The sequence below is a fragment of the Bufo gargarizans genome, chromosome 1 (genome assembly GCF_014858855.1).
Source record: "Bufo gargarizans isolate SCDJY-AF-19 chromosome 1, ASM1485885v1, whole genome shotgun sequence".
In the NCBI taxonomy this organism is placed as follows: domain Eukaryota; kingdom Metazoa; phylum Chordata; class Amphibia; order Anura; family Bufonidae; genus Bufo; species Bufo gargarizans.
Genome location: NC_058080.1, coordinates 294,602,098 through 294,621,101, shown reverse-complemented (window position 1 = coordinate 294,621,101; position 19,004 = coordinate 294,602,098). Strand labels below are relative to the sequence as shown.

General features: G+C 41.5%; 1 protein-coding gene across 1 annotated transcript in view; it reads left to right on the top strand.

Moving 5' to 3' along the window:
- UBA6 (ubiquitin like modifier activating enzyme 6) overlaps positions 1-19,004 on the top strand; it is a 101,730-nt gene that overhangs the window by 53,747 nt on the left and 28,979 nt on the right. The window contains exons 23-27 of the mRNA XM_044304561.1: positions 1,907-2,035; positions 3,870-3,921; positions 12,102-12,165; positions 15,970-16,039; positions 17,578-17,649. Of these exons, the coding sequence (XP_044160496.1) occupies positions 1,907-2,035; positions 3,870-3,921; positions 12,102-12,165; positions 15,970-16,039; positions 17,578-17,649 (387 nt within the window). The remainder of the gene's footprint in view (positions 1-1,906; positions 2,036-3,869; positions 3,922-12,101; positions 12,166-15,969; positions 16,040-17,577; positions 17,650-19,004) is intronic.

Below are 19,004 nucleotides of genomic sequence, written 5' to 3'. Positions count from 1 at the left end.
CGCTCGTTTTTCTAGCCCATTGGTGACATGCTTGGATATTAGGGATGAGCGAATCCACTTTGGATGAAACCTCTAAAGTCGATTCGCATAGAACTTAGTTTGAATACTGTACGGAGCTCCGTACAGTATTAGAATGTATTGGCTCAGATGAGCCGACGTTACTTCTGGTAAAAACTAGTAGAAAATGTATTTCTACAGTTAAAAACCTTTCTACTGTTTAAAAGGTTTTTAACAGTAGAAATACATTTTTGTAGTTATTACCCGAAGTAATAATACATTCTTATACTGTACGGAGAGCTAACACCGTACAGTATTCAAACTAAGTTTTATGCAAATCGACTTCAGATGTTTCATCCAAAGTCGATTCGCTCATCCCTACTGGATATGGCACATGACCACTATAGCCAATCACTCTCCTCAGCGGTCTGCAGTTGAGGGTAGTGATTGGATTCAGCAGGGAGGTGCCGAATCAAAGCACATCTCTGTATGTGTTACAGAGTACTGTGATGTTCATAGTGATGTGCCTGGATTTGCCACTGCACTGCTGCAGCCAATCACTGACAGTGATTGGCTACAGTGGTCACATACCGTATGCAGGCATATTACCGCTGCTGGTTTAAAATAAACAGCATTGGTAGTACCGGACCAGCGCCGGAGAAACATGTTTTTTTTTGTGTTTTTTTTATTCTAAGACATTTTAGGGGTTGTCTGAGATTCAAACGTATCCCAGACTACCCTTTTAATAACAGTAGTGTCAAGCGAACTTCTGTTTTCAGATTCGGTGTACAAGGTTCGGATTATCTAGGAATTCCGTTATGGATTCTGCTACCACGGACCATAAGTTATGGTCCGTAGTAGCAGAATCCATAACGGAATTCTTAGATAAACCGAACTTTGTACACCGAACCTGAAAACAGAAGTTCGATCATCCCTTAATAACAGCGCTGCTAGAAACCTATATTAAGCAGAGAAGCAACACAATACACAGGTAAGGCTCTGCTCACATATAATTTAAGCCTTCTGTCTGGATGCCTCTGCAAAGAAAAGCTTGGTCAAAACTGTTGGTTTTCATGCCAATGAGATCCAGAGAGCGCTGACAGTGTTCAGAAACTCTGGTATTCTAGTTCTATGCCAGTACAGAATACCTGAAGTGTAGCGCAGATGTGAACCTAGCCTAAGAACACGGCCACACACTGAGAGTATCATGGTGCCTGATCTTCCCTCACAAAACTTCAAAAACTACAATCCCCACAATCCCTAGCTTTCCATCTGTGAGTGTTGATGTTTATTGATTGGCTGCCTGATATACAGCATCACCTAGAGAAAGGTAGCCATTTTACAGATCACCTACAAGCAGGTAGCCATGTAAATAGACACAGTCATGTAGTTACTGTAATAATGACAATAAAATCATGATTCCACCACTAGTCCTATTTACTTGATCACATCTGACATGTAACACTGCTGCTTACTGAATGTCAGGGATTATATGAGGTGAAGAGTGTCACATGGTTGATGCCATGTTTCAGTTAGGTCAGGTACATTACGCAGAACTAATAATTGTGCCGTACCATTTTCCTGCATAATAGGGTTCAACCGCATGATATAAGAAAGGTATGTATGCAAAATTGTAAAGTCATGTATATTAGAAAATTGTATTACATAAAAAATAAAATAAAAATACCTTTAACTTTGGAATACCCTATAACTCCTATTCACACCCCAGTGTGCGGACTACACAGGCAGTACAGGAAGCATATACATGCAATGGGGCAGACCCCAGAAATCTAGAAGTAGCAAACATTTAACCTTGGTCCTCCTCACCGGGGTAAGAAGAAAATTCTAGGGTCTACAAGATGGGTTTTCTACCATGATAATACTATTGTCTGGTCTCCTTTTCTCTCAGAAAATAAAGGCTTGTGAAAGCTTAGAAGGCTGCTTCTATGTTGTTAAACTACTAAGCAGGAAACCCAGATGCTGGTCACAGTGTGTGGAACTCGCAAGATTGAAGTTTGAAAAGTATTTCAATCACAAGGTCAGCAGACACATGGGTCAACATTGTCTAAGTTCCTTGTGAAGCTCAGCCAGGCTTGTCGTCGCCAATAATGTATACATTGCTTTATTTATTTGTCTCTTCAACACTTTGAGGCATTTTACAGTCTTTTCATACATGAAGTTACAGCTGATTTATTTGTAGCCTGTTGGATGGCCTTCTTAATTGCTGTTGCTAGACACCATTTGTCTAATTTCTTTGCTGTAGGCTTGGGCTCTTTCACACTTGCGTTGTCCGGATCCGGCGTGTACTCCATTTGCCGGAATTACACGCCGGATCCAGAAAAACGACAGTGAACTGAAAGCATTTGAAGACGGATCCGTCTTCAAAATGAGTTCAGTGTTACTATGGCAGCCAGGACGCTATTAAAGTCCTGGTTGCCATAGTAGTAGTGGGGAGCGGGGGAGCAGTATACTTACCGTCCGTGCGGCTCCCGGGGCGCTCCAGAATGACGTCAGAGCGCCCCATGCGCATGGATGACGTGATCCATGCGATTACGTCATCCATGCGCGTGAGGCGCCCTGACATCACTCTGAAGCGCCCCGGGAGCCTCACGAACGGTAAGTATACTGCTCCCTACTACACTTTACCATGGCAAACAGGACTTTAGCGTCCTGGCAGCCATGGTAACCATTCACAAAAATGGGCATTAATTCCGGATCCGGCCTTGCGGCAAGTGTTCGGGATTTTTGGCCGGAGCAAAAAGCGCAGCATGCTGCGGTATTTTCTCCGGCCAAAAAACGTTCCGGTCCTGAACTGAAGACATCCTGATGCATCCTGAACGGATTTCACTCCATTCAGAATGCATTAGGATAAAACTGATCAGGATTCTTCCGGCATAGAGCCCCGACGACGGAATTCTATGCCGGAAGAAAAGAACGCAGGTGTGAAAGAGCCCAGTTTTTGAGGTTCATCTCAATGTATTTGTGGTTTGTCCTGCACTTTCCTGCAAAAACATTTAATTGCGTTTAAAGATGACCTGTCTCTATGATAGGCTCCTTGAAATTAGAGTGCCAGTGTGGTGCCCTAATATTGCTATACTTATGAAGGAGTAGCCAACTGCTTTTTGTAAAGGTCTAGATAACAGGATCTGCTTGAGATGGAGGTCCAAGCCAAGCTGCAAGTATCTCACACAGATTGGGGGCCATTAAGTTAAAGGGGTTATCCCATCTTAGACAATGGGGGCATATCGCTTAAGCCTTCAATGGGACAGGCGGGGAGCTGCGCCTGGTAGTGGATGGACCCCGGGAAACCTGGGGTCCTCCAGCCACAACTCTTCCCGGCTCCATTCTCCTTGTAGTTGGGGGTCCCAGAGGTGGGACCCGCACCTATCGGACAATGGGGGCATATCCTAGCGATATGCTCCCATTGTCTAAGATGGGATAACCCCTTTAATAATCCTATGTACCTCACACTTATAGTACGTTTGGTACCCAACAGAGACTGCATGCCACTAGGAGGGACCCTGCCCAGTCACTTACTCTGTTGTTATTGATTCTCCCATATTATTGAGTGACTCGGACTGTGGGGGCACTCTGGATAATTTTATGGGGGGTTTAGTGCTCATGTGGAAGGGTCATCCTATTCCTATACCCAGTCCCCCTCATATGACCCCATGTGTTTCCAGATAACCAAAAAGGTATTCCTGTTGCTTACATAGTGGCGCTCATTTGTGGGTGCAGTTGTCCCTGCTATTATGACTCTTAGGGAATCATACTGGTGCTATTCTTTCAGTAGGTCACATTGACATGTTATCATGAGAAGAGCTGTTCCTGTATATTACAGCATGTTTGAGTAGTATTTTTTGTTATCCTAGGCTCAGCAGTTATTGCATTCATTCCCTCTTGACACCAGATTAAATGATGGCAGTAAGTACCCACTAATGATAATAAAATGCATGGTCCTAATACGTCTTTTGTTTTCCCTCTTAATTGCTTTCATAACCCTTTAGTGACCAGTCTGTTTTGCACATTAGTGACCAATTATTTTCTTTTATTTTTTCATCATCACATTCTAAGAGCTATAATTAATTTTCCCATCAATGTATTCGTATGAGGGCTGGTTTTATCCAGACAATTTTTAGTTCATAATGGTGCCATTTGGGGGTACACATAACTTTTTGATACATTTTTAACTCTGGGGCTAATGGGAAAAAAACAGCAATTCCACCTTTGTCTTTTTACATTTTAGATTTAGTGCCTTTCGCTTTGCAGCTTAAAGGGGTTGTCCAGCCGTTAATATTGATGACCTATCATCAGGATTGGTCATCAGTATATGATGTGTGGGGTCTGAAATCCGGCACCCCACCTGATCAGCTGTTTGAAGAGGAGACGGCCCACCATGCGAGCGCTGCTTCCTGTTCATTACTCTGCCTGACGTGTCGGAAGGGAGTGTAATTACAAGTACCCGCTCCATTCAAGTGAATGGAGAGAGTACTTGTAGTTACATTATGCCACCGCTCCACAGGAGACAAAGCGTAGTGTGAGGACCAGGAAGCAGCGCTCACATGGAGTGCCGCCTCCTTGTCTCACAGCTTAGTGGCGGGGGTGTGACGGTTGCTGGACCCCTGCTAATCACATATTGATGACCTATCCTGACGATAGGTCATCAATATTAGTCACGTGATTTACCCTAGCCGGTTTTGCCTTCTGCTCTCTGGCTGAAAGCACGGAGTGTGTGCTCAGGTCTCTTGTATCTGTGCATGTAAATCACATGACATGTTGTCCCTTGTTTTCAGGTTGAATCCATGGAAAGCAGGAGGGCCTTTAACTGGGGTGCTGCAGTAAGAAATGAGGGGGTAGGGTTTGGTTTATGTCCCTTTAAAGATTTCTTCAGAAAGTGGCCAACCCCTTTAAAGAGAGGCTATCACCATGAAATGCAGTGGAATCTGCATGCAGGAGGAGCTGAGCAGAATGATATATAGGTTTGTGGGGTAAGATTCAGTAAAACTTGTAATTCATACATTTAACCCCTTCCCGACCTATGACGTGTATACTCGTCATAAAGCACTGCTAGTTAGTGCTCCATGACGAGTATAAACGTCATGGCATTAAACTGTCACCATGTCTGCAGACATGGTGACAGCGCTGAGTGCCGGCTGTTACACACAGCCAGGCACCCAGTGTCAATGCCGAGGGGGGTCCTGTGACCCCCCGTATCGGCGATTGCTTCAAACCGCAGGTCAATTCAGACCTGCAGTTTTTTAGCGCTTTATGCTGTTTCTGATCCCTGCGGTCCCTGACCGCAGGGATCAGAAACTTTAAAATTCCCCAAATAACGTTTTTTTACCCCCCCCTGCAACCCTGAATGGTATTATGTGGGCGGGTGGTGCAGGGGGAGGGTTGCGGGCGGTGCGGGAGGCGGGTGGTGCGGCAGGCGGGATCGCGATCACCGCCCGCCTCCCCTTCAATAATCGTTGGTTTCTAGTGGGTATACCAGAGTGCCAGCACATTGCTGGCACCCTGGTATAAACGGCTGACATCGTTGATGCGATGTCAGCCGTTTAACCCTTTCCATACAGCGGTCCGTACTGGACCGCTGTATGGAAAAGGTTAACAGTAAGAGGGAGCTCCCTCCCTCTCCGATCGGGGGGCTGCTGTGCCTTTGCAGCCCCCGATGGGAGAGGGAGAGAGCCCCCAGACAGCCCCCCACCAGCCCCGTCCTCACCCTTCCCCGTCTGCGCAGTTGTGACAGACGGGGAAGGTTCCCATGGCAACAGGATGCCTTCTCAGGCATCCTGCTGTCCATGGTACTGAACAGATCTATGCTGAAAGCATAGGTCTGTTCAGGCAAACTGTAAGTAAAATACAGTGCAGTACTGTATAGTATATTGTACTGTACTGTATTATACAGACATCAGACCCACTGGATCTTCAAGAACCAAGTGGGTCTGGGTCAAAAAAAAAGTTAAAAAAGTGAAAAAAGTAAAAGATAAAAAAAAAACATTTATCACTGAATAAAAATAAAATAAATAAAAAACGCTACACATATTAGGTATCGCCGCGTCCGTAACGACCTGATCTATAAAACAATCATGTTACTTTCCCCGCACGGTGAACGCCATAAAAAAAAAAAAACTATGAGGAAATAGAAATTTTGCCCACCTTACTTCCCAAAAAAGATAATAAAAGTGATCAAAAAAGTCGCATGTACGCCAAAATAGTGCCAATAAAACCGTCACCTCATTCCGCAAAAAATGAGCCCCTACATGAGATAATCGCCTAAAAACTGAAAAAACTATGGCTCTCAGACTATGGAGACACTAAAACATGATTTTTTTTTGTTTCAAAAATGATATTATTGTGTAAAACCTAGATAAATTAAAAAAAAGGTAGACATATTAGGTATTGCCACGTCCGTAAGAACCTGCTCTATAAAAATACCACATGACCTAACCCCTCAGGTGAACACTGTAAAAAAAAAAAAAAAAAAAAAAAAAGGTGTCAAAAAAGCAATTTTTTTGTTACCTTACATCACAAAAAGTGTAATAGCAAGCGATCAAAAAGTCATATGCACCCCAAAATAGTACCAATCTAACCGTCATCTCATCCCGCAAAAATGATACCCAACATGAGACAATCGACTAAAAACTGAAAAAACTATGGCTCTCAGACTATGGAGACACTAAAACATGATTTTTTTTTGTTTCAAAAATGATATTATTGTGTAAAACCTAGATAAATTAAATAAAGGTAGACATATTAGGTATTGCCACGTCCGTAAGAACCTGCTCTATAAAAATACCACATGACCTAACCCCTCAGGAGAACACTGTAAAAAAAATTAAATAAAAACGGTGTCAAAAAAGCCATTTTTTTGTTACCTTACATCACAAAAAGTGTAATAGCAAGCGATCAAAAAGTCATATGCACCCCAAAATAGTACCAATCTAACCGTCATCTCATCCCGCAAAAATGATACCCAACCTGAGACAATCGACTAAAAACTGAAAAAACTATGGCTCTCAGACTATAGAGACACTAAAACATGATTTTTTTTTTTCAAAAATGATTTTATTGTGTAAAACCTAGATAAATTAAAAAAAAGGTAGACATATTAGGTATTGCCACGTCCGTAAGAACCTGCTCTATAAAAATACCACATGACCTAACCCCTCAGGAGAACACTGTAAAAAAAATTAAATAAAAACGGTGTAAAAAAAGCAATTTTTTTGTTACCTTACATCACAAAAAGTGTAATAGCAAGCGATCAAAAAGTCATATGCACCCCAAAATAGTACCAATCTAACCGTCATCTCATCCCGCAAAAATGATACCCAACCTGAGACAATCGACTAAAAACTGAAAAAACTATGGCTCTCAGACTATAGAGACACTAAAACATGATTTTTTTTTTTCAAAAATGATTTTATTGTGTAAAACCTAGATAAATTAAAAAAAAGGTAGACATATTAGGTATTGCCACGTCCGTAAGAACCTGCTCTATAAAAATACCACATGACCTAACCCCTCAGGTGAACACTGTAAAAAAAAAAAAAAAAAAAAAAAGTGTCAAAAAAGCAATTTTTTTGTTACCTTACATCACAAAAAGTGTAATAGCAAGCGATCAAAAAGTCATATGCACCCCAAAATAGTACCAATCTAACCGTCATCTCATCCCGCAAAAATGATACCCAACCTGAGACAATCGACTAAAAACTGAAAAAACTATGGCTCTCAGACTATGGAGACACTAAAACATGATTTTTTTTTGTTTCAAAAATGATATTATTGTGTAAAACCTAGATAAATTAAATAAAGGTAGACATATTAGGTATTGCCACGTCCGTAAGAACCTGCTCTATAAAAATACCACATGACCTAACCCCTCAGGAGAACACTGTAAAAAAAATTAAATAAAAACGGTGTCAAAAAAGCCATTTTTTTGTTACCTTACATCACAAAAAGTGTAATAGCAAGCGATCAAAAAGTCATATGCACCCCAAAATAGTACCAATCTAACCGTCATCTCATCCCGCAAAAATGATACCCAACCTGAGACAATCGACTAAAAACTGAAAAAACTATGGCTCTCAGACTATAGAGACACTAAAACATGATTTTTTTTTTTCAAAAATGATTTTATTGTGTAAAACCTAGATAAATTAAAAAAAGGTAGACATATTAGGTATTGCCACGTCCGTAGGAACTTGCTCTATAACAATAGCACATAATCGTACCTGTCAGATAAACGTTGCAAATAATAAAAAATAAAAACAGTGCCAAAACACCTATTTTTTGGGAAATTTTCCATTTTAATCCATTTTTTCCCGTAACAAAGCAAGGGTTAACAGCCAAATAAAACTCAATATTTATTGGCCTGATTCTGTAGTTTATATAAATGCCCTATATGTGGTCGTAAAACTGCTGTATGGCCACACGGCAGGGCACAGAAGGAAAGGAATGCCATATGGTTTTTGGAAGGCAGTTTTTGCTGGACTGGTATTTTTGACACCATGTCCCATTTGAAGCCCCCTGATGCACCCCTAGAGTAGAAACTCCAAAAAGTGACCCCATTTTGGAAACTACACCCCTCAAGATATTCAAAACTGAGTTTGCAAACTGTGTTAACCCTTTAAGTGTTCCACAAGAGTTAGTGGCAAATGGAGATGAAATTTCAGAATTTCTATTTTTTGTTACTTTGCCTCACAAAAAGTGTAATATAGAGCAACCAAAAATCATATATACCCTAAAATAGTACCAACAAAACTGCCACCTTATCCCATAGTTTCCAAAATGGGGTCACTCTTTTGGAGTTTCTAACCTAGGGGTGCATCAGGGGGGCTTCAAATGGGACATAGTGCCCAAAAAAACTGTCTAGCAAAATCTGCCTTCCAAAAACCATATGGCATCCCTTTCCTTCTGCGCCCTGCCGTGTGCCCATACAGCGGTTTGCGACCACATATGGGGTGTTTCTGTAAACTACAGAATCAGGGCCATAAATAATGAGTTTTGTTTGGCTGTTAAACTTTGCTTTGTAACTGGAGAAAAAAATAGTAAAATGGAAAATTTGCCCAAAAATTGAAATTCTGAAATTTCATCTCTATTTGCCAATAACTCTTGTGGAACACCTAAAGGGTTAACAACGTTTGTAAAATCAGTTTTGAATACCTTGAGGGGTGTAGTTTCTTAGATGGGGTCACTTTTATGGAGTTTCTACTCTAGGAGTGCATCAGGGGGCTTCAAATGGGACATGGTGTCAAAAAAACTGTCCAGCAAAATCTGGCTTCCAAAAACCATACGGCGCACCTTTCACTCTACGCCCCGCTGTGTGGCCGTACAGTAGTTTACGGCCACATATTGGGTGTTTCTGTAAACGGCAGAGTCAGGGCAATAAAGATACAGTCTTGTTTGGCTGTTAACCCTTGCTTTGTTAGTGGAAAAAATGGGTTAAAATGGAAAATTAGGTAAAAAAATGAAATTCTCAAATTTTATCCCCATTTGCCAATAACTCTTGTGCAACACCTAAAGGGTTAACGAAGTTTGTAAAATCAGTTTTGAATACCTTGAGGGGTGTAGTTTCTTAGATGGGGTCACTTTTATAGAGTTTCTACTCTAGGGGTGCATCAGGGGGCTTCAAATGGGACATGGTGTCAAAAAAACTGTCCAGCAAAATCTGGCTTCCAAAAACCATACGGCGCACCTTTCACTCTACGCCCCGCTGTGTGGCCGTACAGTAGTTTACGGCCACATATTGGGTGTTTCTGTAAACGGCAGAGTCGGGGCAATAAAGATACAGTCTTGTTTGACTGTTAACCCTTGCTTTGTTAGTGGAAAAAATGGGTTAAAATGGAAAATTAGGCAAAAAAATGAAATTCTCAAATTTCATCCCCATTTGCCAATAACTCTTGTGCAACACCTAAAGGGTTAACCAAGTTTGTAAAATCAGTTTTGAATACCTTGAGGGGTGTAGTTTATAGAATGGGTCATTTTTGGGTGGTTTCAATTATGTAAGCCTCACAAAGTGACTTCAGAGCTGTAGTGGTCCCTAAAAATTGGGTTTTGGAAATTTTCCGAAAAATGCTTCTAAACTTCTAAGCCTTGTAACGTCCCCAAAAAATAAAATGTAATTCCCAAAATGATCCAAACATGAAGTAGACATATGGGGAATGTAAAGTCATCACAATTTTTAGGGGTATTACTATGTATTACAGGAGTAGAAAAAAATGAAACTTTGAAATTTGCTAATTTTTCCAAATTTTGGGTAAATTTGGTATTTTTTTGTGCAAAAAAAAAAATATTTTGACTTCATTTTACCAGTGTCATGAAGTACAATATGGGACGAAAAAACAATCTCCGAACGGCCTGGATAAGTAAAAGTGTTTTAAAGTTATTCACACATAAACTGACACTGGTCAGATTTGCAAAAAATAGCCTGGTCCTTAAGGTAAAAAATGGCTTGGTCCTGAAACGGTTAAAGGGGTTATCCAGGAATTTATATCGATGACACCCGGGACCCCTGACGATCAGTTGTTAGAAGAGGCTGTGAGCTCCACAACCTCTTCCTAGGCCTGTGACATCACTGTACGTCGGTAACATGGCCTAGTTGCGGCTCACCCCCAATCAAGTCAGTGGGGATGAGCTGCAATACCAAGCACAGCCTCTATCCTATGTACGGCGCTGTGCTTGGAAAGCTGTTGGGAAGTGGCTGCGCTCCTCAGAGCTCCGGTGAGTGTAGCGGCTCCCTGAAACAGCTGATAGGCAGAGGTCTGAGTCCCGGCACTCCAGCCGATGTGATAATGATGACCTATCCTGAGGATAGATCATCATTTCCTGGATAACCCCTTCAAAGGGAATATGGTAAAACTAGATGCATATTCTTTTTCTAATCTATTTTCTAATTGTAGATTTTATAAATTCTGTTCTTAACAGCAATTAGAGATATGCTTTATAGCTGTCACCATGGGCCATAAAACAATGGACACGAGCTGTCTTATTGACTTCTATGGGAGAGTTTTCTAGGCATGCTCTGTGACCTGTGCAGAGGACAGAAGGGAGTAGATAAGTTGTGATATAACCTATTTTAAAATGTTTTTAAAGTTGTAGAATCGAAGGCCAAAGTTCTTCCCCCGAAGCCTCGCGTGACTTCAGACTTAATGAAGTTTATCTCCACGAAGCCCATACATTTTAACCTGTCTCCGTAGAGCAGAAAAAGACCAAGTAATTGGTCTTTTCCTGATGATACATTCTCTGCTTTTCTGAGCCCAGTTGTACACAGGGCTGTCGTATCAACGATTGTGATCTGTGTAAATGTGTATACATGGATAGCTTTACACAGTGGTGGGCTAAAAGGGGCTGTCCCACAAAAAAATATTCTACAGATTTCAAACCAACACCTGGATCTCAATACTTTGTAATTGCATAATTTCTCTGTCCTGCTCACTGAGATGGAAGGACATGCTCAGTTCTATCCTTCAACTGCCACCAACTGCAGTAGAAAGGAAACACCCCTGAGAAAGAACATGCCCTCTAAGCTTCCAGCTTCAAATAAATCTAGCAGGACAATTGAAGCAATGAATGGTGAGATCTCTGGATCCATGTGAGGTACAGGGCTGGTTCTAGGTTTGTTAGAAAAAGACTGGCGCATCCTATATAATCTGTGATTATCATTTTTTAAATTAATCATGGGATAACCCCTTTATGAAAATGGGGAGGTTTAAATATATGAAATGCAACATTTACTGAATCTATCAATCTGCTCAGCTCCCTCTGCTCTATAACATGCTGCCTGCAGATTGAATTGCATATCGTAGTGTAGACAGCTGAGGACAATGGTTGGCTGCAGCGGTCACATATCCTGGCATGTCCCCGATGCTGTTTATAAACAAAAGTGGAAATAGTCCCAGACCAGAGCTGCACAGAAACAGCACTGGAGAACCGGGGAGTATATACTTTTTTTTTATTGTAAGCAAATGTAGGGATTATTATAATTATATCAGACAAACCCTTTAAGAAAATGACTGGTAGTTCATACGAGATACCTAATTTTATTGATTTGTTAATTCTTCAAAATTCTTTTTTAATGTTTTTTAATATTTTTCTATTTTTAGGTTTATTTTGGCAATCTCCAAAGCGACCACCTACTCCAATAGTGTTCGATATAGAGGATCCATTGTAAGTATATTTAGCTAATGTTTATTGATGGAAGGTTTCTATACATTATATACATTGGTCACATTTGGTGCTGTAAATTGTTATAGTACTAAGTGATATTTCAGACTCTTCTGCTATTGTGGCAGGAGAATTCTTTCTTTTTCCACCTTTCTCCATCAATACAAAGTGCAACAGAGCAACCCAGCTTCTCTGTTGCTCGCCAGTTATGGGGTCACTCGTCGTTCTTGTCTGCTCTTCCATCAGCCTACTACCTCAGCTACTGTATGTGCCACTGACTGAAGGGGTGACCTCTGCTGGTCCCATTGAGGAGCCAAAATGAAGAGGATGAACATGGGTTGAGTATTTCGGGATTAGTTAAGTATTCTCACCTACCTCACGCTGCCCCCACTCTCCAAATTTACCCAAGCCCAAGCCCTCTAATCAAGGCCACCTCTATCAGGCTCTATTCTTGTTTTTTTTAAAGGGGTGGTCTCATTGGGGGCATCTTCGTGCCACATTACTGTGACCACCACCCCGACTCCGGTCCTTGGTCTTGTCTTCAGATCAAAAGGCAGTCCTTTTTTTTATCCTGGTAAGATTTAACATGCCTATTCAGCCACATTGCTCACTCACATACAGTGGCACTTCTAATTTATTCAGTGCACCAGGCAGTTGCACTCCACCGCTCATTAGGCAAAAAAATTGTGCTGATGCTATACACTGTATCTGAAATAGCGTGGCAGTGCTGGATGCTGGGCAGAGTAATTGTGCCATTGCTAGTCTCTACCTGCTATGGTTTCATAGCCTTTGGCACCACCAGTCCTGACAGGGTAATCGCTTTATCACTATGCACTCTATCTGGTATGACTCCACAGTTTTGCATGCATCCAATGGCTGCACCCTTGCCTGGTATTTGCGGAGTGATTGGGCTAACGCTAGATGCTATATCTGTCATGTCTTAGATTGCTCTGGTGGTATGCAGGCTCATTCCTTTTCAGGAACCTTTCTCAGATGCATGTGTCAGCAATTGACACCCCTTGGGCTACAACTGCAGCTTGTTTCTATGTCCCCTTGTTTCTTTGTCCATTCTGTGCATTTTTTATGTAATCCCGAGATGGACCAGTTTGATATTCCCATCCTGGCTCTGTGGTGCCACCTCCTTTTTCAGCTGGAGAAAGGTGCTCAATTCCTTTCTGCAGTGAAAATTCACTACTTCATATTCCAGTATGTCCACCCTACCAATGCTACCTTAGTTTTCTTTATCAACTAAATAATGGCTCCCTCGGGGCCTCATGAAAGTGTTTGCGACAGTCATTGCAATTCCCTGGTTTGGACTGGTTCTGCTCACTCCACACTTGGACGTCATCCTGGTGTATATAGGCTCCTCCCATGCTCTTTAACATGGGAGGTAGCCTGTTATTTTGGTCATTTTTCTGCCAAACAAGTATTCTTTCTTAGTAGGGTATTCTTTACAGGGTCTTCCCAAAATCTTCCCTCCAAGGAAATTGCTCCTTACTTTCAGTGCCGCACTCGCCCTCTTCAGAAGTTCTGATCTGTTGTGATTGATCTTCTTTATCTCAGGACCATATTCATATTCTTCTCTGATAATATGTTGCTCTCTTTTTCTTTGGGCCTATGTTCCCCGATCATTCCCTGGTGTTAGTTTTTCTTCTCTAGCTCCCCTTAGGGCTGCCAGGCTTATCCATACTGACAAGGCCACCCGCAGCTTGTCAGGGCTACCATCATTACCCACGATCCTGTGGCAGCTATGGATTAGAGCTCTGTCTGCAGCTCATATCTTGGTAGTTGTTCACTTGGTGGTAGATTATCTCAGTAGACCACTTGGTTCCAGGAAAAGGTCCTCTTCATCCCTGTGGATGCATTGATCCCCCCTTGCATTAAGTACATCTTTATGTACGTCTTCTCTCTTCTGCTTTTCCCCCTAAATTTCAGTTATTGGCAGAGGTCATATATTTTGGGCCAATGGCCAAGGATGTTTGTTTCCTAGGGAACTCCTGGTTTCTTCCTCTTCCGTTAATTCCATCTGCCTGAGATCTACTGGCTTTTTCAAGAGGACTTATTCCTTCTCTGTTGAAGGTCAGGATTCCTTACACCTAGGGCTCCCTTCTGGTAATGCAAGGGGCAGTTTCTTTCTCCTGTCCCTTTCATTTTCTTTGTTCTCCAGCAGAGGTTGAATCTGGGGCTTTGCTTTAGCTTACCCCCAGGCATGTGTATACTCCAATGGTTGGCCCATCTGGCTTCCCTTGAAGTCCTATATCTTTGGAACCTTTACTTGGTCTTTGTGCCAGGTAGGTTTCTCTTTGTTCTCTAAGCAGGTTTTCTCTCCAAATCTTTCTTAGTTGGTAGCCATTTTTGGTCTCTTCCATTCAATGAATGTCTGTGTTGGCAGTTCTTGTATGTTTGTCTGGTTTCCTTCTGTCCTACGGAATTGTCTCAGGAGATCTGTTTGTTCTGCTCTCCAGGCCTCTAACAGCCTCTGTCTGCCGGTCTAACACTAATATAATTTCCTGGATGAGCATGTATCGGGCCACTACCTCGCGTTTTCTTTACTTTTCTCATTTCTATAGGATGCATACTCTGTCAGCTTCAGATGTTTTTCCCAGTTGCTTGGTTCCTCATCTAGCAGTGAATGAGCAGACCAGTTATGCTCAGTTTCATTGTTCCCTCCCATTGGGACTGTGTTAGCTAGTTCCACAGTCTCCTGTGTCCCCTAATCACACAAGCAAGAAAAAGAGTAGCTTTTGTGACTCAATGGTAAAATTATTTTCTCCCTGATTTAATTAGGCATCTATTTGTTTTGCTTGATGGGTTCCACCTGTTTGTGGTTCTGACCCATCAATGGCGTTATCTGGTTTACGGTTTACCTTCTGTTGTCTTCTCCTGTCTGCTCCTACTGTTTGCATACAAACTGAATAGCTTAGTGTCTGCAGGAGTAATATAGTTGGTGGAAGGAGAAGCTAACACTTTTTCTTCTTAGTGTCGTTTCCTAGTGGCAGCAGCTATACCCAGGGTCTCCTGTGTCCCCCAGTGAACTTGGCGAGAAAAGTATTTACATGTGGTCACTATATGTGCCGCCATTTGAGCTCTATATACACCAAAAAGCTTCATATGAAGTGATGGGCCTCTCTTCATGTACCATGCTATGCTTCAGAAATTGTTCAGGAATGGATTAAGGAACATGAACAAAATGTTCAAGGTGGTTTCCCAGATATCATTCTACGTGAGCATATTTCAGATATGCTAGAACAATAAGGCTACTTTCACACTAGCGTTTCTCTTTTGCGGTATTGAGATCCGTCATAGGATCTCAATACCAGAGAAAAACACTTCAGTTTGTCAATGGGGAAAAAACTTTACTGAACATAAAGGAATGCTCCAAAAAGCATTCCGTTCTCATATCTGAGCAAACTGCAACAAGCTCAATGGAGTTCATGACGGATCTGTCTTGGCTATGTTAAAGATAATACAACCGGATCCGTTCATAACGGATGCAGATAGTTGTATTATCAGTAACAGAAGAGTTTTTGCTGAGCTCTGCCAGATTCAGCAAAGATGCTAGTGTGATTAGATTTATGGAATCTCAGTCTTGCAACTTACAGGATCTGCTGCTAACATCTTGGTGCCACCTTCAGAGGTCTTGAGTCTATGCATCATGTTTTGGCAGTACAAGGGGGACCTATACAATATTAGGCGGGCGTTTTAATGCTATGGCTGATCTGTGTGCATCTAAGTTTAGAACCACTTTAACTGAGGTGTAAGTATGTTGTTCACAAAATGTACTGACACGGTTTGTCCTTTGTATAGGCATTTCAGCTTTATACTCAGCGCAGCCAAGCTATATGCAGACATTTATGGCATCAAGTTCACGGAAAAGGTAAACTACTTTAATCATACCAGGGTTTCTTAACTTATGATTCTCATACTCATTTATGAGTTTATTTCTTATTTGTCCAGTTTGTGCTGTATTTGCTTTGTTGTGTGTTTCATAGCAAGTTCTAGTAGAGGCAATGTTTCAGGAAAAATGTCAGCTTGCAACGATGGATATAACAACACTTTCCAGTTTTCAATTCCACTGCATTTTAGTATAAATGAATTTTGAAAAATGATTTTCTTATATCACATTTATGCATTAATGTGAAAATATCTCATTCATGAAGACTGATCTCAGGCCACAACAGATTTTAGAATTAAAGGTTTAAACAGCTCGATAAAACTGATTATTATTGAGAAGGAAGTGTTCCTTCCTGACAATTGGCTGCTTGTCAGTGGAGGTGAAGCACTGATCACCTCCACTGTATGGGAATGAGCAATGGCTACTTCCATCACTCATCCTCGTACAGCTCCATTGTTTTTCGGCAGTAGGGTATTGTTTATATCACATGATCTGCTGCCCAGAAAGAATGATTTAGGTGTCCACGTGAACAATTGTTTCACCCAATGAAAAAGCATTTTGCTTGATCATCGTGTGATCGACGGCAACTTTACACTGGCAGATTATTGGGAATGAGCGTTCGGCCCGAACATCGGACCGTGTAAATCCAGCAATTAAGGTGGCTTTACACTGCCCAATTGTCCGGCAGATTATCATGGACAAATGAATACTCGTTCCCCATAATCTGCCCGTGTAAAGGTGCTTCATATGTTAAATAGACCTGTCTTGGGGACACACTCCCTTTAAATATTCCATAAAGTCTAAAAATTTTAATTGAGTTATGATCCAAGCACAGATACCTCATCAATGAGATTTCCTCACGTATGTCTATAACATATCCAAAAATTATTTTGAGTGGATTCCTCCTTTGGAAAAAGGTTTTCAGATTACTTCAAATATTAAGTGAATTGCAGAACTTAAACTTGCTAGAATTGTCCCCACGGGTGTCGAAGTCAGAGTCAATTTTTAAATTAAATATCACAGATGTGAAAACAGCTAATCTTTATAACCGTGAAGTTTGCACTTGTTACTCATTATTGATGTATTTTTACTACACTATATGTGCTTTTATTTTCCTTAACTAACCCAAAATTAAATCCCCAGTTTAACTGGATAGACATATGTGTTTTTTTTTCCAACTTTGCTGCGTGACTGAAATGTGGATAAATGGCACGTCCGTGCAGACAAACTTGTTTTTCTTGTCTTTATGACAAACTTTCACAGACAAAATCCTATATGAATTCCTCAAAACTGCATTTTTCTACTCAGATTTACCCAATTGTACATGGTTGTAGCACAGAGAGCATCATTACTGATTCTCCTACCCTTGACATGAGCTTAATGAATTTGACTGGGGATTTTATATACATTAGATCATTCGCCAGACCCCTGAAATCAGCGAGTTCAGCCAACCTAGATCTAATGTGCTGTAGTCTGCTTCACAATGATATATTATGTCCTTACTGTTAATATGCTTCCAGGATTTGTCACTGGACATTATGAGGAAAACAATAGCAGGAGTGAACATCAAAGAATTTACACCATCAAACAAGGTATGTGTATTCATTGTGCCCGAAACTTGAGGATCTCCTTTTATTTTAAAGAGGAACTAAAGCGAATAATATAAAACTATAAAATATAGAAAACCACAATATAAAAGCAGTGCTTGTTCTCTCGGGCTGCAGCCATATCACCTCCCTCTCCCCCTCTCATGCTAGTGCACGTGAGCCAGGAAGTATAGAAGGAGGTGGCTGGGTTTTGTCTGGATAACTATTGTTTACACAGCCACCATTTTGTTAGAAGAAATCTCCTAGTTAGTAATAGCACAATATAGATTTGTTTACAACCTTGTGGAGCTGTTCTAGATGGCTGGAGTGGAATGAGCAAGTTGAAAAGGCTGCGAGGCAGACGATAGATCTCAGGGGTGTGGGAGGGAAAGTAGCTGTGGGGACCAAGAGCAGGGACACCTATAGCAGTGCAAGCAGATCGATCTGCTGACATTTCAGTGTGTCTGGTTAAGCCCTGTCCCTCTCCTGAACTTCCTGTTCAGTGTGTTTGTGTGATATCAGGCACGTTCACCTAGCCATTCTGTATCTGAAAATAGAGGAGAGTGGAGAAAAAAAAATTCACTCCTAAACTGCTTATGACAACAGTTTGGGGAGCAACTTGTAGCCATGGCTGCGTATGCACTATGGAATTGAATGCCTTTGTGATATTTTTGTTTTTCAGGGTTTAGTTTACCTTTAAGCAGTTAAGTTCCATTCACATGACTGACCAATGACATGGCTTATTAAGCTATAGAAAAAATAATACACTGCCTGTCTTCAGCTCTCCGTGTGCTGGCAAGAAAAACTTATTATGCCAGTGTCAAACTGTGTAGGGACACACACCGTTTTGACAAGAAAAATGGTAACACCCAGTTGTCAATGTATTCAGAGGAATAACAGGAAAGATGCTCCAGTATTATTTTATTAGGAAAACATATGTCAAGAGCGCTGACAGTTCTTCCTTAAAGGTGCTGTCCGACCTGGGGTCTTAACCTATGCACTGAACATAAAAAAAACATTTACCTGTCCATCGGTCATGCTGCTGCTCTATTCCATGCCACTTCCAGTCCACACCGGACCAGAAAGCTGCTTGGTCTCATGACCGCTGTGGTCAGTCACAGGTCTCAACAGTCAGAGCAGCTGTGATATAGTGCTCAAGCCACTGTGACCTTTGAGGCCTGTGAGTGATTGCAGCAGTCATGGGACCAAGCTGCTTCCTGGTCCAGCATGGACCCAAAGTGGACAGGAACAGAGCATTGATGGGACCGCAGACAGTTAAGTGGGGGTTTTTATGTTCAGGTGCACAACTTAGGACCTCAGGGCTTGTTGGCTTGTATGCAAATGTTCATTCCAAAACAATT